This window comes from Larimichthys crocea, chromosome XVIII (genome assembly GCF_000972845.2).
Source record: "Larimichthys crocea isolate SSNF chromosome XVIII, L_crocea_2.0, whole genome shotgun sequence".
Lineage (NCBI taxonomy): Eukaryota > Metazoa > Chordata > Actinopteri > Sciaenidae > Larimichthys > Larimichthys crocea.
The window spans coordinates 9622461-9642033 of NC_040028.1; the positions used below are offsets into that span (position 1 = coordinate 9622461).

General features: G+C 40.2%; 2 protein-coding genes across 2 annotated transcripts; one reads left to right on the forward strand and one right to left on the reverse strand.

Moving 5' to 3' along the window:
* Positions 1 to 1059: 1059 nt before the first annotated feature.
* On the reverse strand, positions 1060 to 10034 carry septin10 (septin 10). Its single transcript, XM_019268079.2, has 10 exons — positions 9875 to 10034; positions 7738 to 7852; positions 7300 to 7495; positions 6962 to 7148; positions 4694 to 4855; positions 4216 to 4312; positions 3795 to 3963; positions 3565 to 3697; positions 3012 to 3190; positions 1060 to 2427 (listed from the first exon to the last, which is right to left on the reverse strand). Exons 1-10 carry the CDS (start codon positions 9902 to 9904, stop codon positions 2412 to 2414), a joined length of 1284 nt encoding a protein of 427 aa, XP_019123624.1. The 5' UTR covers positions 9905 to 10034; the 3' UTR covers positions 1060 to 2411.
* Positions 10035 to 10171: 137 nt separating this feature from the next.
* sowahca (sosondowah ankyrin repeat domain family Ca) lies at positions 10172 to 15486 on the forward strand. Its single transcript, XM_010737034.3, has 4 exons — positions 10172 to 11247; positions 11697 to 12085; positions 12947 to 13336; positions 14106 to 15486. The coding sequence occupies exons 1-4, from the start codon at positions 10893 to 10895 to the stop codon at positions 14568 to 14570; spliced, it is 1599 nt and encodes a 532-aa protein (XP_010735336.3). The 5' UTR covers positions 10172 to 10892; the 3' UTR covers positions 14571 to 15486.
* Positions 15487 to 19573: the final 4087 nt, after the last annotated feature.

The window sequence follows — 19573 nt, forward strand, 5'->3', positions numbered from 1 at the left end:
TGGGTATGACTCGGTCATGAGATCTGAGTTTGAGGAAGAGATATTTATAAAATAGAGCAAACGGTCTGATGGAACCTTATAGTAAAGCAATAATACATGAGAGGGTGTGCTTTACCATCAATATTGGCACTTCAGTGACCTTGGCTCTTCACAGAAAAGAGCTACACATCTGTAGTAAGGAGGAGTCTAACAGCACTGTAATATACAGTATATTCACTGAAGAAAATTCAGATTTATCACTAAATTGAATTACAGAGTACTTAATAATGAGAAGATGTGGACATGTAATCTAATATAATATTCTCCTGTATAAGTTGGAGTACTTTATGATTATAGTCTGCATCTGGTACTTTAATTGGTAGAAGTGCATCTGAAATGTGGGGAAAACCGGCATTAAAATCACATTGACTTTGATTCATCAGTCTCTTGAGCAGTATTAGAAAGTAGTATCAGTAGCAAGATGATTGTTGTGACCTACATAAACTGGAACATAACCAATTAAAGCAATACAAAAAACTGGACATGCTAAATCTATCCCCTTATCGCTGCACTAACATGTCCTAGTCGCACTGTACCGCGATTAAATCCCTTTTTTGTAAGTCGCTTTGGATAAAAGTGTCAGCTAAATGACTAAATGTAAAAAAAAAAATATAAAGAAAAATGAATTGATAAATGTTATATTGTGAGATGAAAACAAACAGACCAGACAAGTGTATCATGACAAAAATACAATGATTTATTTAGGAAGAAGGGGAAAAAAAGCTCCCAAATAACACTGTTTAGTCCTTAAATACAAGTGTAGTACAAACGTGTCTTATTATGCATCTGTGTATTTCTCTGGATGTTCTAGTTAAATGGATAGTGTATTTTAGTAGGCTTCACACTGATAATGCACTAACACGTCGTAAACACTAGTGTAGATATAAAGTGGCAGTGTTTGTGAGTAAATATTGTTTTTGTTTTTTTATAAATCACACCAGAGTTCTGGTTCTGTACTGTTAAAATAGTTTGAGGTGTGAAACCCTGTCTCGCGACTCCAGAGAGAAGTTAATGAAGAAATTTTTTTTTTTTTAAAAACAGTCACAAATGCATCGTCCCTCCTTCCCTTCCTGGATTCCCTCATCAAACACTGACTCGACATGATGCATTTTCTCCACGAGTCAGCTCTTTTCAGATAGACTTCGACTGTTTGTGTCAGTAAGAAAGAAAAAATAATAATAATCAGGGAGCGAGTAAAACATAACTGATATAAATATATGCAGTAACATGTACCAAATCCAAAACCAGCCTCACCCTGCTAAAAAAAACAAAAAACTGCAGCCTGTGATCAGACAAGAGAAGTGAAAAGCACGGAGATTTCCCTTTAACACAACAACAGGAGCATTAATGTGGCTCCTGCAGGTTTTTGTAATGCTGATGTGCTCATAGTAAATCAAAGATGATACAGAAAATGGATAAGAAGCTATAATGCCCAGTGACCATGCTCATGACAACGCTTAATGATGATCACAATTTAGCCCATTTCAGACATGGATTCTGTAAAACTGCTGAATTTCGCTACAAATCTGTTGAATTAACTGTTTTTTTTTTTGTACAGACGGTCTCTGTGGAGTCGACAGCTCTATTTAAAACACGACAGGACAGACATCGAGCTGCAATGCTCGCACTATATTTAATCTCCCCCTAGGGGCAGAACTGCTGGAGAACAGCTGTGAGCTGAATAAATAATAATGTGATGGATTGTTAAATTGTTTATCTCTCTATTACCTATCTGTATTAATAAGGCGCTCACCTCTACTGTAGCTTTTACAATGATTCAGACTGCCATGGCGACTTTTATGAACAGGAGACTTGGGCGTTTGTTTAGACCAAGATGTAACTAAATCTCCTCAAGAAGTTGACGTCTGAGAGGGGGCGTAATAAATTACAAGCATGTTGCAAATTCATAAGACTGCATTACAAATGTTGTTATCACACACAAAGACATGGCAGACAGATTGAATGTAACTGAAGTCCCTTTTAACATATTTTTTGTACCTATCCAAGTCCTTTGTTCAATGTAGAGCATCTAGGGAGGAGGCTGTCTGAGGGTCGACACACTGAGGTGTCTGAGCAGAAATTAAGAAAAAAAAAAAAGTATACAGAAAATAAAGGTTTTATATAAAAATGGAAGGATAAATATAAAATATTACACAAAAAGTATAAAACCCACAAAGAAGATTAAAAATACCGTTGAGGAAAGTACACAGAATTCATGGGTACAGTAATTAAACTCTGGCACAAGCTCACACTCGTGCACACTGCTGGTTTGTGTCTTGTGTTTTTTAATTAGTGTTTGAGACTGGCCACAAATGGCTGGAAAGGATGTGGGCAGAATGTCACTGGTCGTACTGGTCATATTGGCGGGTACTTCACATGAAGCCAGAACTGGAAGAGAGAACAAGAGGTTGAGTTGAGAATTCATTTCACGGCATATTGTAATGAACAGACTAATGCGTGGCTTTGTGGATACATAACGTGCACTCTAACACTAACCAGAGTGACCGACAGTGCGACAGACAGACCACCTGCTCAGTGTAGCGGTAAGGAACAGCCGTATAATGCTGGTAGTCAAGAGCTAACTGGCCATGAGCAGCGGCGCAGAGTCCGCTGGAGCTTTGACAGTCGCATTCATGACATAACTCAGCCCAAAATAGCTGACCTTGCAAAGTTCAGTAGGATTTAAAAACAGTAGATGGCGTGTTGAGCAATTTTCACCCCATGAAAGTTTTTGATGCGTTTCATCACACACAGTCGTATAATTTAGCTTTCAGTGATTAAACCCTACGTCAGTACATTAATGTACGTGGTCATCAGATTTGTTGCTGCACATTACTTTTACCAGCAGGTAGCTGTGTGTGTTCTGTATTTTGAACTAGTGTCAACAGTCGCTCGTTCATTTCAGCCTCACTTCCTACAGATGAGAATGTTTTCATGAAACATGAGCATCAGCTTTTGGAGAAGACTCTTACTTCTTGCGGTCCTTGTCCTTCTTGCCGTTGGCGGTGAGGCTCTGGGCCTGCAGGAGCTGGGCGGCAGCTCGTCTCTTGCTGAAGGAACTCTGGTCGTCGTCCAGGAGCCTCTTCTTTTCCTCCAGAGCCGCTTTCTCATCTGCATGGAGGCGCTTCAGCTGCTCAAAGCGACTTTGCAGCTGAAACACACAGAGACCAACAGAGGTGAGTTACTCATTTGCCTCCATTCTGCTTTTTTTTTTTTTTTTTTAAATAGCAGATTAGATAATTGTCAAATTGTAAACAAATCAGTGTTTCTCTTCCAAATAAAACCTTTGAACTCTGTTTGTCGAGACTGATTTTTAGCAAGGTTGCCCTAACCCTAACCCTAACACTAACCCTAACCCTTCCAAAATCTTGAGTACAATGTTATCATAACCAATCGAGGCAACTTGCTATAAACTAGTTTTGCTTTTATAAAGAAACAGAAATAAGTGACCTCTAGGGACGGGAGTCTAGTCTGTTGGCTATTTTAAAACACACAACAGATGTTTGTGTTTGCATGCCTACATACCTCTCTTTCAGCCTCCTTCAGCTCAGACTCCTTCTCCTTCACCCTCTGCACAAACATCTGCCTCATCTCGTCCTCTCTCTTCTGTAGCTCCACCAGGAACTCTTGACGCTTGGCCTCATAAGTCTGCTGCAAGCTGCATGTGCACACACACACACACACACACACAGTTGTCAGTCATGTCAGTCGTACATCGTGTACCACAAAAAGGTGCTCGTGAGTTGTCAGCTCACCTAACGGGTTTGCACTCTGGGCCTGTGTCTTTAAATCCCATTTCCTCCAGTTTGCAGCGTCTGTACAGCTCGTAGTGGCGAGTGTGAGTCTGCTCTCTCAGGTCCTCCATGTTTACGCAGATCAGCATCTCTCGCAGCTTCACAAAGTCGCAGTGGTTCTCGTTCTCGACTGACACGCACACCAAGAGCAAAAAGGATTAGCCATGAAGCTGATATTAAATACTGTAAATGTCTTACCGATGTCCTCCAGATATTAGAAAATTATTGTACTGAACCCTTTCAGCCAAACTACTCGTTTATACATGTGATAACTCTTAAAATGTAGGTCTGAAAGATGAATAGCTGAACAATTAACAGAAAGATCTATAGAAATTCACAAACAGTCACGTGAGAAAAACCCACAAACAACGATCCATCTTACCTTGTACTACACCCCAGGGATACTGACGAGCCTTCACCATCTTATTGCCAACAGAGACTTCTTCTGTGCTGCCGACTACAGCAAATGGCAAATGACCCTACAAACGCAATTTGTATTATTAGAAGACGCTACAACTACAAGTGAACTCGTTTTAGACAAATTACATTTACAAAAGTGCAAGTATACGTTGCATTTGTATAGTTAGTAAGTCACAGCTGTTTACGGCAATTCCCAAAGCAATACATGCTGATGCTACAAAGAAATGCGTGTTCAATTCTGAAAATAAACTGCAAACCTATGGGAATATACTAAAGTGGACTCATGACACACACACACAAACAGATCATAAAACATTGGACTTACGCGAGTCCATAAACAGTTAAATAATTAAAAAGTGTCTCAATAAATTTAGAGTACCAGTTAGCGTAACCCAGTCCTGAGAAAGCACTCCAGTTAAAGGTGGTGTGTGTTTCCTTACATTCATTGTAGTGTTGACCTTAGCCACGGTCTCATCATCCAGGGGGAACTGGTAGATCTGGACACCGTTGCTGACCAGCTCGCTCATGATCTTGATCTTGAATTTGTGCAGCTCGCTCTTACTGATGGTGTCAGCTTTGGCAATCACTGGGATGATGTTCACCTGCAGCGAGATTGAGATACACACGTTCATTTAAAGTGTGCAAAAAACATATATATGTATGAATAACTTCTAAAGCTACACGTACAACAAATACAACCTGATTATAAATGTTTATGGATACTTTGTCTGATCTTTCAGTGACAAAACGTTGGCTCTAATCCTGTTTACCTGTAGCCACCATAGATTTACTGGTCATTTCAATGTAGTTTTATATAAAACCAGTTTGTCAAGACAAAATCATGAACCATAACTTCCCTGATCTTTAGCAGAGCTGCTGCCGATGTCATACACAGCTAGTGCCAAAGCTAAAATGATCTGATCTCACTAATCAACACAGCATGAAGCTACATGCTTCATCCATTAGTCTGACTCTGGCACAGTGCAAACAACAGTTTTCGTTTTCTTTACTTTATCTAAAATATTTTAGATAAGTGTTACATAAACAGGGTTTACTGATGTTGTTTCTGGCCCAGTAGCCAACTATGCTGTCCAAGTCTTCCCACATTCCACTCCTCGCACGTCTGTCCGTCATCTCGTCGTACCAAAGAGAGGCTTGGAATGAGTTGTTGTCACTAGACAAGCTCATGGCCCGGACCACACACTCATACACACACACACACACACACAGACACACACACTGATCCCAGCAGAGAAAACAAAACAATGCGAGGAGATCTGTTCCAACAGCTGTCTGAGTGAGTAACTGTCTGTCTCTCCCGTCGATGCTGCACATTCGACAAATGGCTCTTTCTGTGTATATCCGTACAGTGACACAAAAGGACAACTCAAGTGTGCGTGCGTGAGGTGATTACAGCATTCCACCGCTTTTTCTACTCCATTCACACGCAAATCCAGGGTTACTGACACTGCACAGCCGCGAAATCACACAAACACACAAAAAAAACACAAAGTTCACTACACACAGAGAGCATGGGAAAGTTTCAGACCACTTCAAGAGTGAAGGGAGGGCTTCAACCAGTTGGATAGTGAATCTTTCCCAAATACCACAGCATAGTCTCTAATACAGTTTTCCCCCATCATCACATGAACATCAGTTTATAATCAGTTCCCATCTGACTTATCTCCATCATGTTCCATGTTCCTCTTGACAAAATGATAATAATAATAATAATCAAACTCTCTGGCATATCGCCATCTCTTCTCAACAATATTACCAGCTCTATTTTAAAATACCAACAGAAGTCAGTCCATAAAACTTCAGATACGTTTTAGGTCAACGCGCCATCGTGTCTCCTCGAGGTGTGACAATATCATTTCACATCACAGATCTGTCGATTCTCGATTTGATGGTACTCTCAGTACAGCAGCTGTTGTTGTGAAGTGCCCTCCTGCCACCTAGTGACTCTTCTTTTTGTTTTGTTTTTTTGTTTTTTGTGTTTAACAGTTTGAGCTCAGTTGTGAGTTACTGTTATTTAAATTTGACCATCTGGCTTTAGTGTGATACATTCTAAAAAAATATATTGTTATGTGGGTGATGCATAAAACTTGATCACATAAAGTTCTCTTTAAAAAGTCTTTTTAAAAAGTCAGTGACAGTTGTCAAAGGCATTTAAAAACCAATGACCTGTTGAACTAAATTAAGATAGTTCTAGGTCATTGGTTCAACAATCAGAATTCTGGTTATGTCATTTTATAGTAAATTAACTGACGATAATTTGTTGTCATTTTGAGCTAATCAAATTAAAAAAACGGACCAATGTGACGGACCAATATCAGCCAATAAAATCGTCCGATATATTGTTCAGGCCCTATTTAAAAAGGTTAATGCAATCTTGTCTACACAAACAACAATATTTGGGAATGCCTTTATGATAAGGTTGATATTTTATGCCAGTGTACCCCAGTTTTTCAATTATTGTTCTATTTTTCAGATGTGTTTGACCGTATGTTTGCTGTAATGACAAGCTGCCTTTTAATGCATCAATTCAAAGTATTTATAGTGACGCTATAAATACTGACAAAGTAATACATCATTCCTACCCTTCAACACACACACACACACACACACACACACACACACACACACACACACACACACACACACACACACACACACACACACACACACACAGATCCTTGTCCTACCTTGCTGTCCAGTTTTTTCATAGTGACCAGGTCCAGGGATTTGAGTGAATGTCCTGAGGGGGAGATGAAGTAAAGGCAGGCGTGGACTCGCGAGTCATGGTAGTTGTGAAGAGAGCGCTTGATTTTTAGCTCCTCCTGGAGATAACTCTCAAACTGCCTGTCAATGTAGTCCACCACCGGCTGATAGCTACAGAACAGACGTGTGAGTTTTAGGAATGATAAACACAGGTTGTTTCACAAAGACCACACATTTAAAACAGGAACATTCACTCTCTTGAACACTTCGGGCCTGTTAGTTCTCTTTACTGTCAAGAACACACACACTCTGCTTCTCTCACCTCTCTTGTTTGTTCATTTGGTCTCCAAAGCCCACGGTGTTGACCACAGTGAGGCGTAGTCTGACGTTACTCTCCTGTAAGTCATAGGTTTGAGCCCGCAGCTTCACCTGAGGCTCAAAGTGGGATGACTCAAAGTTCTCAAAGTTGGTATTAAACAAAGTGTCCATGAGGGTAGACTTGCCGATACCGGTTTCACCTGGAGAGAATTTTCAGTTATTCAAGTTTAATCAAATGACGTAGTGTAAGCATCAAGGACTGGCACTCGAACACAAAAACAAACTGCTTTAATTGTTAGATTCCTGTAACCTAATTTCCTAAGGGAAGGATGACTCACTGTGTGTGCATGTAATACCACTTAAGTGGAGAAATTGTTTTAGTAGGAGCATCCTGTGTGTGTCTTTCTGTGTAGATTTTGTACGCATGTGTATGCCAACTTACCAATGCAGAGAATATTGAAGCAGAAGCCCTGGCAGATGGATTTGTTGACAAGCTGATCCGGGAGGCTGTCAAAGCCCACATGGCCAGCCAGGGACAGAGGCCGGACTCCTTGATCCTGGAGGAAGAAATCACACACTCGGATTAAGGAAAAAATATGTCACGGGGATGTGGGATTGTTTCAGCAGCAGAAGTAAAAGTATCAACTTTTATTTTCACTTCCCTCCAACTTCATATGTTAAAACTGTGTTGCTATGTGATGAACAGAAATATGTTAACCAATCCAGACCATACTATATAGAGATTAGATTAGATATGCTTTATTCATCCCACCACGGGGAAATTTCCTTGTTACAGCAGCAAAGGAAAGCATAGCATAAACTACAGAATTAGAACAAAGTAGAAAACACAATAAACAGACAGAAATATCTATAACCTACACAAGAAACACGAAAAACAATCAACCTTCAAAACAGACAAGTACTGAGGAGATAAATTCTATGTTTTGTTTATCAATTAAGAAAAGTCCTGGGTAATTTATGTATTGATGAAATCACACAATACCCTCTGAATACATTACCCTTTTTAGCATGCGCTCCTTCATTTGTTGGCATTAAAGCAGCTTTGTGATTTGAGTATTACATTTGCAAGTGACTCTTGGCAACAAAAAACATGCTCTATAAAAAAGGTATAAGTCAGTATCTCGGCCAATAAAACAGAAACATAAAATCATAATAGTAGATTTCTTTCATTGTTATTGCTACAAAAATCGTATCTAACCAAATGGACAATACTATGATGGAAATGTGATATAATATGCGTACATTAGATACTCAGAGGCATACATGTAAACATAGATGTATAGTTTTACTTAATTTGTTTGTCTGATTGTTTTATGATTTGAAGGTTCTTATTCACACATACACAAGGTGGGGGTGAAAAAAAAAAAGTGTGATGATTGGGAAAGTAACTGTTAAATGTAATCATTGTTTGACACAATAAAGTATTTTAAAAAAAAACGTATCTAACTATAGATATACACATACACACGCACAGTATATGTTAATCTTCCTGTGCTCTCTCGTCCTCCTCTGACCTTTCGGTCAATCCACACTAACATTAGTCAGCTAGAGGAGTAACACTGACCTAGTTATGATGTGGTGCAATTTGCTGATCCTCATAACAACTTTTAATAAACGGTGTTATCTATGTGCAGGGTTCCCACACCTTTTTCATGAACAAATTCAAGCACTTTTCAAGCACCTTCAAGCACCAGTTTTTCCATTTTTCCAGCACCTTTAAATAGGTAGCCTACTAGTTGTGTTTGACATTATGGTCATGGGAAGCGCAGCGGTGCCACTGTATGGCATAATAATATGGGTCTAATTAGCATTATTTCATATGGTGGTAGATTGACTGTTTTGATTTTTAACTAATTGTGAATTGGCTTGTATTCTCAGCTTGTGAGCGGTGTATTGTGTAACTACCATAGCGCAATAACAGTGACAAATAGACATCACACAAATTTCAAGCATTTTCAAGCACTTCACAAAAAAATTCAAGCATTTTCACAACCTTGAAAACACTGAATTGAAATTCAAGCACTTTCAAGGAATTCAAGCACCCGTGGGAACCCTGTATGTGATGAGTTTCGTGTATCTTTTTGGTCAGACGTGTTGGTTGGTAGTAGCCAACATTCAGATTTCATTTAAAGAAATGTAGGGATTTAGTGGCGCTTATTAAACTACATCACTAGCACTACCTGAATAACTCAGCAGTAAAACGTGGACTACAACTTTTATCGGCGTTGTCCCGGTAACTCGTTTAAAACACGCAGCTATTGTCACAAACTTTTGACTCTTCAACGGCTAACTTAGCCTAACGTTAGCCAGCAAGCGAACACTGCTGTGGGAGTTAGAAAGCCCCTCACTTGATGTTAATGTATTTAACATTTCGTCGATGTGTTTTTGTGACCGACACTGTGTGTAAGTTAGGTTTGAGCTTCCTTTTTTAAAGTAACTTGAGAGACACAGTAGTAGTCATCGGGCTAGCGGTAGCTAACTTAGAGGTAGCCAACGGACACTCCCTGCTCAACTGTCAAGACTTTGATTTGTCAACCACAAAGAAGGGAAATACCAACCGGCTGCCGAGCAACATCCGAAGAAGCCATAGTTTTAGCCAGAAGTTAATACCGCAGGTAAATTTGGAAATAATAAAACAAAACTGACTTAAAACCAACTTCTTCTTTTTTTTTTTAGTACATTGACCGGGACCGCCTCACTGCGTCTACCGTCGACAACCGGACAGACGAGACTACTAAAAAACCAGAAAGGAATGAGGTGAAGTCTGTAGTTCGTTGATGTGTTTTAAAGCTAAAATACTTTAAATCAGCACATAGTATCGGGGACTTCAAACATCCGGCATTACCGAGGAATAAAATCAACAACATTTGTAAGAAAGTGTAGCCAAACAATGTTGATTTACTGAAGTACCAACAATCACCCCCCCTTCTTTCTATAATGGTACAGCGCAAATTAATTTGCCCAGGAGCTTCCATGATATGTTTGCGACTGTGAGAAAATCGGCCATTTGAGTACAATAAACGTCAAACAGCGTTTCTGTTGTGAAGTTATGAAGGTTTCAGATGGGAATGTATAAAGTACAATAATTGTGCCATTATTTTGAAAAGTACACGTCAACTAGTTAGTTAAATAGCTAGTTAAATAGACTATCGGCAGACGTTAGTTAGCTGTTGCAGACCTGAATCAGTTAATCATCTAATACAGGACCGAAATATATTTTCACTACTCCTTCCTCATGCCACACTAACTACATTCTTCAAAATAAATAAATGAATAAATAAATCACTGCTTTTTACTACGCGGTCTGTTTTTGCTCGTAATTGGATGCTTGCGTTTACGAGGAGCACATGAACGCAGCATGATTTCTGCAGCGGTGAGCCGTTCACTGTCAACTACGTGCGACCCCTATCTGCCAGAGCCCGACACTCCCCACGGAGGAGAGGAAGATGCTGTCACCGACCTCAGTGAATGACAGCAGCGTGAACATGGAGTCGTTTTCAAACGTCCTTGTGTAAAACTTATCTGAGCCGTCTTTGCGCTCTGTTTTTTTTTTTGGAGGGGTGGGGGGCTTTCAGGATGATGATGGCGTCCCAATGCACGGAGAAAGCCGTGCAGGAGTTTCTGATGGAGAGAGGAGGGAGGGTCCAACGAATGGAGCTGATCGATCATTTCCTATCAGTCTGGGGCCAAAATGACCAGTCGAAGGAAGACGTCGATCGTGAGCTGCTGACACGCATGGTGGATAACGTGGGTGTGGTGAAGGTGGAGGACGGCGTGAAATTTGTGTGTTTGCATGCTGGAGGCAGCGCGGAGTCGGTGATGCGTGCGGACACAGACGGCCACGATCACGCGGAGTGCAATGGTAATATCCAGGAGACGGTGGACGACAACAACTATGTCAATGGCAACCCTGACAACGGAGCCCAAACAGGTGAGAGACACGCGCTTAGTGTTGGTTTTATTCTGTGTGTTCATATTTTTCACACGTGTGTACATTTCCACATGTTTTATCTAACATGTGTATATCAGTAACATCATGTGTATTTATTTTTCTTATGCTCAGATTGTTTTGTCTCGCACTGGCTCTCTAAACAACATTAACAAAGGCCATATCTGGCCATTGTTCATAAAGGCCAATATATATCAATACCTACTAAATCCAATGATCAATACCTTTTGATTTTAACCTCTTTCTTGCCAGAAATCACAAAAAAAAACAATAATTCTAGATAATAATACAATAAAGGAGATTAACCTGGTGCACACCTGTGTTGATTACAATGATTAGGCTGCTTTGGAGTCAGTTCAGGTAACATTGTGCCTTAGACAGCTCCTGGAAGACAGTGACAAAGAAATAAAATATTTCCAATGGCTCCACAGGAGAATCCAGCACACCGCCTGCTAGCCTGGACAACAACAAACAGTCAAACGCCAATGAGCAACCTACAGCCCCCTCCCAGAATAATAAGACCAACACAGCGGCTCCTACCTCTGGTGGAGGAGGGGAGGTGAAGCTGAGAGAGAGGAGGAGGCGGGAGTCCGCCCCGGTGATTGGGGTGCCAGATCTGGATCAGGTTCACCATGCAGGGTCCCACAATCAGCAGGTGAGAGGAGCTCGCAGGGTGTCCAAAGGGTCCCAGCGGGCCATGCTGATCAGCTGCTTATCTGAGGACAGCGCCTTGGAAGGGTTGGACCCTGTCGGAGATATCAACACACCCAAGGGAAGTCGCAGGAACTTCATAGAGCTGATGATGAGTAGTTCTCCTCAGGTAGGACACTGTGTTTTCCTGGCATGAAAAAGCTTTCATGTAGATTATTATTTATACTATTATTTTATTTGTATGCCAGCTTTGCAAAGCTCTCTCTCTCATAGCAGTTTACACAAGTGAGTAACAATCTTAGAGGCATGCAAGAAAGCCTGTTTTTAAAACTGGCCTGTGATCATTGATCGAGAAATAAAAAATGCTGCTGCACTGCTTTCAATTGTTTCAAACTTCCAACTGTGCCATACTTTGGGCCACACCTAAAGCAGCGATGTCAAAGCCTGTGCTTCACCTTTTTGGGTGTGCTCCAAAACCTGAATGGCACCCAGGTGTACGTGGATGAAAGTTAGCAGGTTGATCTGCCTCTGTGAATTTTTGCAGCATGGCCAAGAGTGCAGCTTCTAACAGCTGACTCCATATCTGTCTTATGTAACAGAGATTTGACGCAGCGATGTAATCCAGCTTGGTTGATCCCTGATGATGATGCTGATGATGATGACCTCTTTTTGGTGATCATCACAAGGCAACAACCAGCAAAACTAGTCATTTCAAAACTGATTTGTTTTCTGTCAAATACATTTTTATACAATTAACTTCAGTTTGATTCTTTATTGTGATGGACAGCGGTGCTCAGTGACCTGATATCTGGCCTATTTGTGTCCAGCCACTTCCACAATACATAAATACAGACAATAAAGTCTGCATGTGGTTCTTGAGGTCTTCAAGAGGAATTATTTTAGCAGGGTGTTGGTGAAAATCTTGGCTAAAAGCCACCTTTAGGTGACCATAAAGCGTTCTGCAGTTGTGCAAACTTGTACTGTAAATGATGTATCCTCTGCATATCTTTCATTCATGCATTCTTTGCAGGTTCGGAGGTCTCTGATCAACCGTGGCTCCCGCCTCCGGGACTCAGTGAGGAGCGATGGAGATTCGACATCCCTCCTCTCCTCAAACACTGATGAGGACTGTGCCTCAGTGACGCTGGACCCACTGGAACACGAGTGGATGCTGTGTGCCTCAGATGGCCTGTGGGAAAGCCTGCAACCCCTGCTCGCTGTGGAACCTTGCCTAGTGGCCAAGAGAGACTTTGTGACCGGCTTTACCTGCCTCCACTGGGCAGCTAAGCAGGGCAAAGCTGAGCTGCTCTCCCAGCTGCTGGCCTTCGCCAAGGAGAACGCTATACCTGTGAATGTAAATGTGAGATCAAGTGCTGGATACACACCGCTGCACCTGGCAGCCATGCATGGGCACACACAGGTGGGTTGCGTGGTGGGGGTAATGTGGTGTCGTGTGTTACACCTGCTCACTGAAGCAGCTCTGTTTGCTCCATCTAGAATAGAAAGTTCCTCTTATTAACAGAGGGAATGATTTAGACAAGTAATGAACTAACTTACTTTGTATCAAGTGCAAACCTTTTTTGTTTAGTCATAACTTCTCTCTGCAGAGAGAGAAGAGAATTTGCTCCAGAAATGGGATGTTTTGCAATTTGTGTCTGCTGCATGCTTTTGGTTCCAGAACAGGATGGCAACATCTACACAAAAATGTCCAAAAGTAGGCCAGTAAGGAGGGGCAAAATGAGCATGCTGTGATTTGGTCATAGGAGAGAAACTTTTTTTCTCTTCCTCTCATTTACTTTAAAAGTGAAAATGTAGGCCTTTTAAACTGAGTGTGAATCAAAGAAATGCTACCATAGATCTTCAAGTCTTCCAGGATGGTAAATGAATGAAATTTTAGTATAAAGACAACAAGGAAAAACCTTAATTTGGCTTATCATATGACATTTAAAAATATAAAAATAATTTATTTGGACAGAGGCAGTGCTTACTGATCAACACAGTGAGTCAGTCAGTGTTAGTCTTAAAGACTTAATTGTCATCTGTTATCCCTGTCCAGAAAATAAAAAGGCATCCTAAAAATAGAATAAATATGTACAAAACAATACATATATACAGAAATTAGTGTGTAAGATAATTTCACTCTCTGAGTTTCCCTGTACTGTATGTATTTAATGTGCTGTGGTTCACAGGTGGTTCGTGTGTTGCTGTCAGACTGGGACGCAGACCCTGAAGCTCGAGACTACAGTGGGAGACGAGCCATCCAGTACCTGTCCCCACCACTGGCCGCTGACCTGCAGGAGGAGGGAGTGGTCGTCTCACCGGGAGCTGTATCAGACAATGAAAACACTAACAGTGGCAGTGGCTGGGGGCGTGGCTGGTGGTTTCCCAGAGTCCTCCCGGGCAACCTGAACCCGCTGCGGCTCCTGAATCCACCCGCTGAGGCAGCAGAGGATGGAGTCGCAACTGGGAGGACCAAGGGGGGGATGCAGAGGAAGTCGTCCCTGAGCCGGCTCAACGCCCGGCTGCATCGAGGACGCCACAGAGCCCAGATCATCCACAGCGCCTCATTCAGGGACCCGGGGGAGGTGGGAAGAAGTGAGGAGCTCCCCAGCAGTCCTCTCCGAACTCGACCACTGTCCAACCTGTTTGGATGACACAACTCTGAACCAGCAACGTAAACCAGTTTGACATGTTTCCAATTTACAAAGTACAGTTTACTCACCTTTATAAGCTGAACGGTCAGACATTTCTATGACCAAATTACCCTAATATAGTGTCAAGCTGATTTTCAAGTTTTAATATCATGATTTTAAAATTCACAGATGTATGTTTGACTAAAAATCTAACTTATTTTTGTTTCTTTTGCACTTATTAAGCTTTTGTTGATCACTGAGGGCAGATACAGTTGATGTAGCATCTACCACAACAGTTCACTGAGTTAAAAATGAGCTACTGCTCTGTGATTTGATTTTTCTTTCTGTTTTTCAAGTGGATAGCAAATATTACACTAGGGGTTTTTAGGTTAATACTTTCCACTAGAACAATGTTTACACAACGGTAAAAGCAACAGGCGGGATTGTGTCAGGTTTTCAATTTCGTTTTGACTCACAGCGGTGAGGGATTTGAAAATGAGGCTTAGCTTTCGTTCCACACAGTTATCCAAAATCTTTTTCTTGTTTGCAGAGTAAAGTAATATATTCATAGAACTAATTTTTTATATTTCAACCTCCTTTAACTGGATGGTGCTGACATTTTTTTAAATATACATTTCTGTAATGTGAATGAATCTTTTTTTTTTTTTTTTTTTAAGCAAGCAGCAGATTTTACAGATTTCTTGTATGTCCAAACAACCATGTACAGTTGTTGTTTGCACTTGTCACTTTGAAAATAGTTCGTGATTTTGGGAAGAAACTGCTCAAACTAAAACCATACCAGCTGTTAGAAGTCCCATGTCATACTTATTAAGTTAAAATTGTACACACAATGTACAAGGGTGTTCAAATTATTACACCTTTAGATGTATAATGCACTGTACATGTATATAAACACAAATGAGACTGTCATTTTTTTCCTATACCTTTCACTTCTCATTGATGGGGGGGATATTTCCAGGCTGCCATGGCTTTAGTCAGATCCAAGTACCTTTTATAAAAACACTGATCGGGTACTCATTATAACTGTTTCACAGGGTGGAAGCACAGGAACAACTGATGTTGTTTATGAGAGTTTTTCTGCTGACTATACCTCAAATCCTCTGAGTCTGGTTCACTCAGTGTTACATACATTGCTTCTTTGTGGTGGAGTGTAGGCTCTATGGGCCTCTAATAGCAGACTGCAGTGTTTTTTGCCACGCACAACTGACTCATGTCAACATCTAATTCAGTAAAAAGTCTTCGGGCTAAGAACCTTCAATAGATAAACAGCGTAGCACTGGTTAGTTTGACAGTAAATATGCAAACAAATAAACAAACTGATTCATAACTGGACCAGATTTTATACCTTGCCTATATTGGCCTCTTGTATTGGTCGAACCTTGCATGTACACAATCATTTCTTCATGAATCATGTCTGCCTCATCTGTGGATAGAAAAGAGTCTAGACCAGAATATGCTGTATGTTTATCTGAAGAGCACATTAACTTTTTGACTGTTATGTGAATATGTGAACCTTTTTATTATTAAGTGATTATTGGTTCAATGACACATATCAGATTTCATGAATGTTCCCTTTGTACTTTGTAGTATTTGTACTCAAATCATAGGGCTTTGTGTAATTGTAATGGTTGACTCTTTTGATGTAGAGTAAGCTTTTTTTGACGCCACTTTTTCAGATGCATGAATTGGGCGCATATAAATGCTGTGCACTGTTCATTTTTATGTCTGTAAGTCATTGTTTACTGTGAAGTTATGATGTGAATACACTGTTACTGAGCCACTCTCATCTCTATCTTCATGTCTCATCCTTGAATGTGAAATAAAGCAATAATGGTTTGCATAAAAGTAAAGCCAGTGTTATACTAACCGTTACAACCATCCAGAATTTGTAGGGACGAAGAGACAGTAGCACGGATCAAACACATGATGGTGAAACTTGTGTGTGTGTGTGTGTGTGTGTGTGTTGTTATATATTATATATATATATATATATATATATATATATATATATAAATATACAAACATTAGTAAAACCAGATTGGACCAAAGCTCCAAAACAGGCAAAATATTTTCTTTTCCAGCCAAGCTGACACCAAGTGATTGTCCTTGTCTGGTGGTGCTGAATAATTGATGATTCGACGACCCCCTCTGCCAGCTTTGGTCCAGCATTTACAGTATATCCACAACTTCCTGTCCACAAGCTGCCTGTGTAACACTGCACCGCCCAACATATTTGCAGCCTGTCCTCAGTCTGCACCTGTTGTGTCTACTTCTATTATTACAAAGATTAAATGTCCTTACAAGATTAATACAATTCTGTGTCTGGACTGACCTTTTAGGTTTACACTTGACTAGTTTAGGTAATTTTGTTTTATTGATATAGAATGCAAAACATAAACTTTAATGCAAATTCACAATATTTTAAACTGCAGATACAAGTTTCATCAGTTTATTACACATAAGTGACAGATGGTTTTCTGTTAGGTGTGTAGTTCAGCCTCAGCATGTCACTGTGAGTAAGAGACCTAGAATGTAAAGAGTTGGGTAAGTTAAATTATATTACTAAGCCTGGGACTGGACAACTCTGACATCGTCTTGTGGCATCGATGGCCTCAACCGCACAAAAGCAGGATTACATGTACACGGTCATTCCAGTCTTAAATGTGTTACTTGTGAAAATATAAAAGGTCAGTGAAGGGATGATTTTTTCATGGGTTGGTGGACTCTGGAGTCTTTTGCCTTAGGCTAGATGACTGCTGATCAGGACAGAGTAGAGCGGCTGTCTGACTGTAGCTACTGACCTACATACAAAGTGAAGGGTGTAATGCCCATTATGTAAATTCCTCTGCCATCTTTTCAGGGAAACTGTGCCAACTTTTTTGCCTGGGGCCTCCGCTGTTGGACTAATCCATGTCCAATCTATCCCCATCTCTCTCCCCAAACAGTTACCACAGTGATGATGACATTCATACAATGCCCAACAGTGCCAAATAGCTATCAAACTTGTAACGAATGTGTAGTGTCAGCCGGATGTTCTATTGTCTCCTGGCATATATCGCTTGTAAAGAGAGCCTCCCTTAGTGGTTTTCATGTTTAATTGGTTTACAACACTCAATCAAAGCAGATCTATAGTGACCTTTTTGGAGCTAATCACAGATAAGACCATGTAATGTCAAAGTGAAGCCAGATTTCTAAAAAGTGATCTAAATGAATTATAAATATAAAATGCTTGACTAAACACAGGTGATCTCCATTTAGCCAATAATGTGACTCTAAACCAGGGTGGAAGAAGTAGCAGATCTTAAGTAAAAATACAAAAGTATAAACATAAAATATACTTAAAAGCACTAAAAGTAAATCATACATTTTATATATAGATTAGAATTAGTGACGCCTTAATGTGTAAACATCATTTTAATGTTGCAGCTGGTAAAAGTAGGGCTTATTTTAACTACTTTAAAAGTTATGATAGTCTGATTGATTGATCCCACACCTGGGAAATTCACTTCTTACAGTAACACAACACAACACAAGACAACACAAAAAGAATGATAGATAGAAAAATTAAGAGACATAATAAGAATACAAAATAAGACTTATATACACTATATACACCTTTCACATATGTAGATATGTTTAAATGATAATTTTGCAGAAATAACTGCACAGTTTATTATATGCAATCAAATAAATGTAGTAAAAAAATACAATATTTGCCTCCAAAATGGACCGATATGGCTAGGATAGAAGAGGTTCTTCCCATCAGACTATTAAACAAAATAAAACAATCTGCACATTGCCCATAATGTATATCCATCTATATCCATCTATCCATTGTTCTGTTTTTTGTGTCAAATCGTACTGCACTCTATGCATGTTGTAATGTGTGTGCAATTTGAACTTGAACAGTGGAGTATACTTAAAAATAAAAATACTCAAGCAAAGTACAAGTACCTCAGACCTGTACAGCACTTTAGTAAATGTACTAAGTTGAACTTAGTGAGTTGAATTCATAATCTTTAGGTGACTTTCTGCCATACTCTTACACACACTGTGCATATCTTACATTACATTACACCTGTAATTTTATTTGTTTACAAGTATCTCAGTCCATAGAGACTTGGGAAACAGAGGGCGGCTGGTTGAAGTCCAGTATGAAACAAAGTATGGTGGTGGACTGAGGGGTTCCAGTTCATCTCCTGAGCTCTGCAGAGGTGTTCTTGAGCAAGGCACCGAACCCCCTCAACTGCTCGCAGGGCGCTGCTCTGGGTGGCTGCCCATCACTCCACCATCTCTCTCAACATTTGCATGTCTTTGAGCCCTTGTGTGTGTGTGTGTGATTGTATTTCGGGTTGAAATGCATGTAAAAAAAGAAGTGGATGGATTAATAAAAGTACCTCTTCTTCTTCTTAATGTATTCATATCACTCTGTCCATACTGTTAATACTGTATATACTTATATACATATTCATATGCTGGTGATGTTGTGGGGGAGGAGCTGGACACTCTGACGACCGTGGCAGAGAGGAGGATGCTGTCCAGGCTTCAGTCCATATTGGACAATGTTTCACACCCTCTCTACGACACACTGGCTCTGCAGAGGAGCTCCTTCAGCAGAAGACTCCTCTCACTTAGATGCACCACAGAGCGACACAGGAAATCATTCCTGCCTGCGGTCATTAAACTCTACAACGCCTTCCTCAGAGAGTCAGACACACGTCCTTCTGTAATCTGACACAAACAATCACTTTTTGCACATTATTTAACTGTAAATTTGATCTTTTATATACCCTTTAGTATGCACACGACACATTTCACATATTACTATACTTTTAAACACTGTTATTACTATACACTATTAATAACACGTCAGTACTATTACTATCATCTTGCCTCTGCACCTTTTCTACCGGTTTGTTTTTTTTAAGTGTCCTTGTCTCATTCTGTGTTTTGTTTTTTCTACCTCAGTATTTCATTCTATTGTATTTTTATTGTATTCAAAT

Bases quoted from the DNA above. Each gene is read 5' to 3' on its own strand.
- septin10 (XM_019268079.2), bottom strand. From the start codon at position 9,904: ATGGCTTCTTCGGATGTTGCTCGGCAGCCG. The intron at 3,964-4,215 runs GTAAGATGGATC...TGTGCGTGTCAG, and splicing joins TCCCTGGGGTGTAGTACAAG to TCGAGAACGAGAACCACTGC. The intron at 3,191-3,564 runs GTATGTAGGCAT...TGTGTGTTTCAG, and splicing joins TGAAGGAGGCTGAAAGAGAG to CTGCAAAGTCGCTTTGAGCA.
- sowahca (XM_010737034.3), top strand. From the start codon at position 10,893: ATGATGATGGCGTCCCAATGCACGGAGAAAGCCGTGCAGGAGTTTCTG. The intron at 11,248-11,696 runs GTGAGAGACACG...ATGGCTCCACAG, and splicing joins TGACAACGGAGCCCAAACAG to GAGAATCCAGCACACCGCCT. The intron at 13,337-14,105 runs GTGGGTTGCGTG...TGTGGTTCACAG, and splicing joins CCATGCATGGGCACACACAG to GTGGTTCGTGTGTTGCTGTC.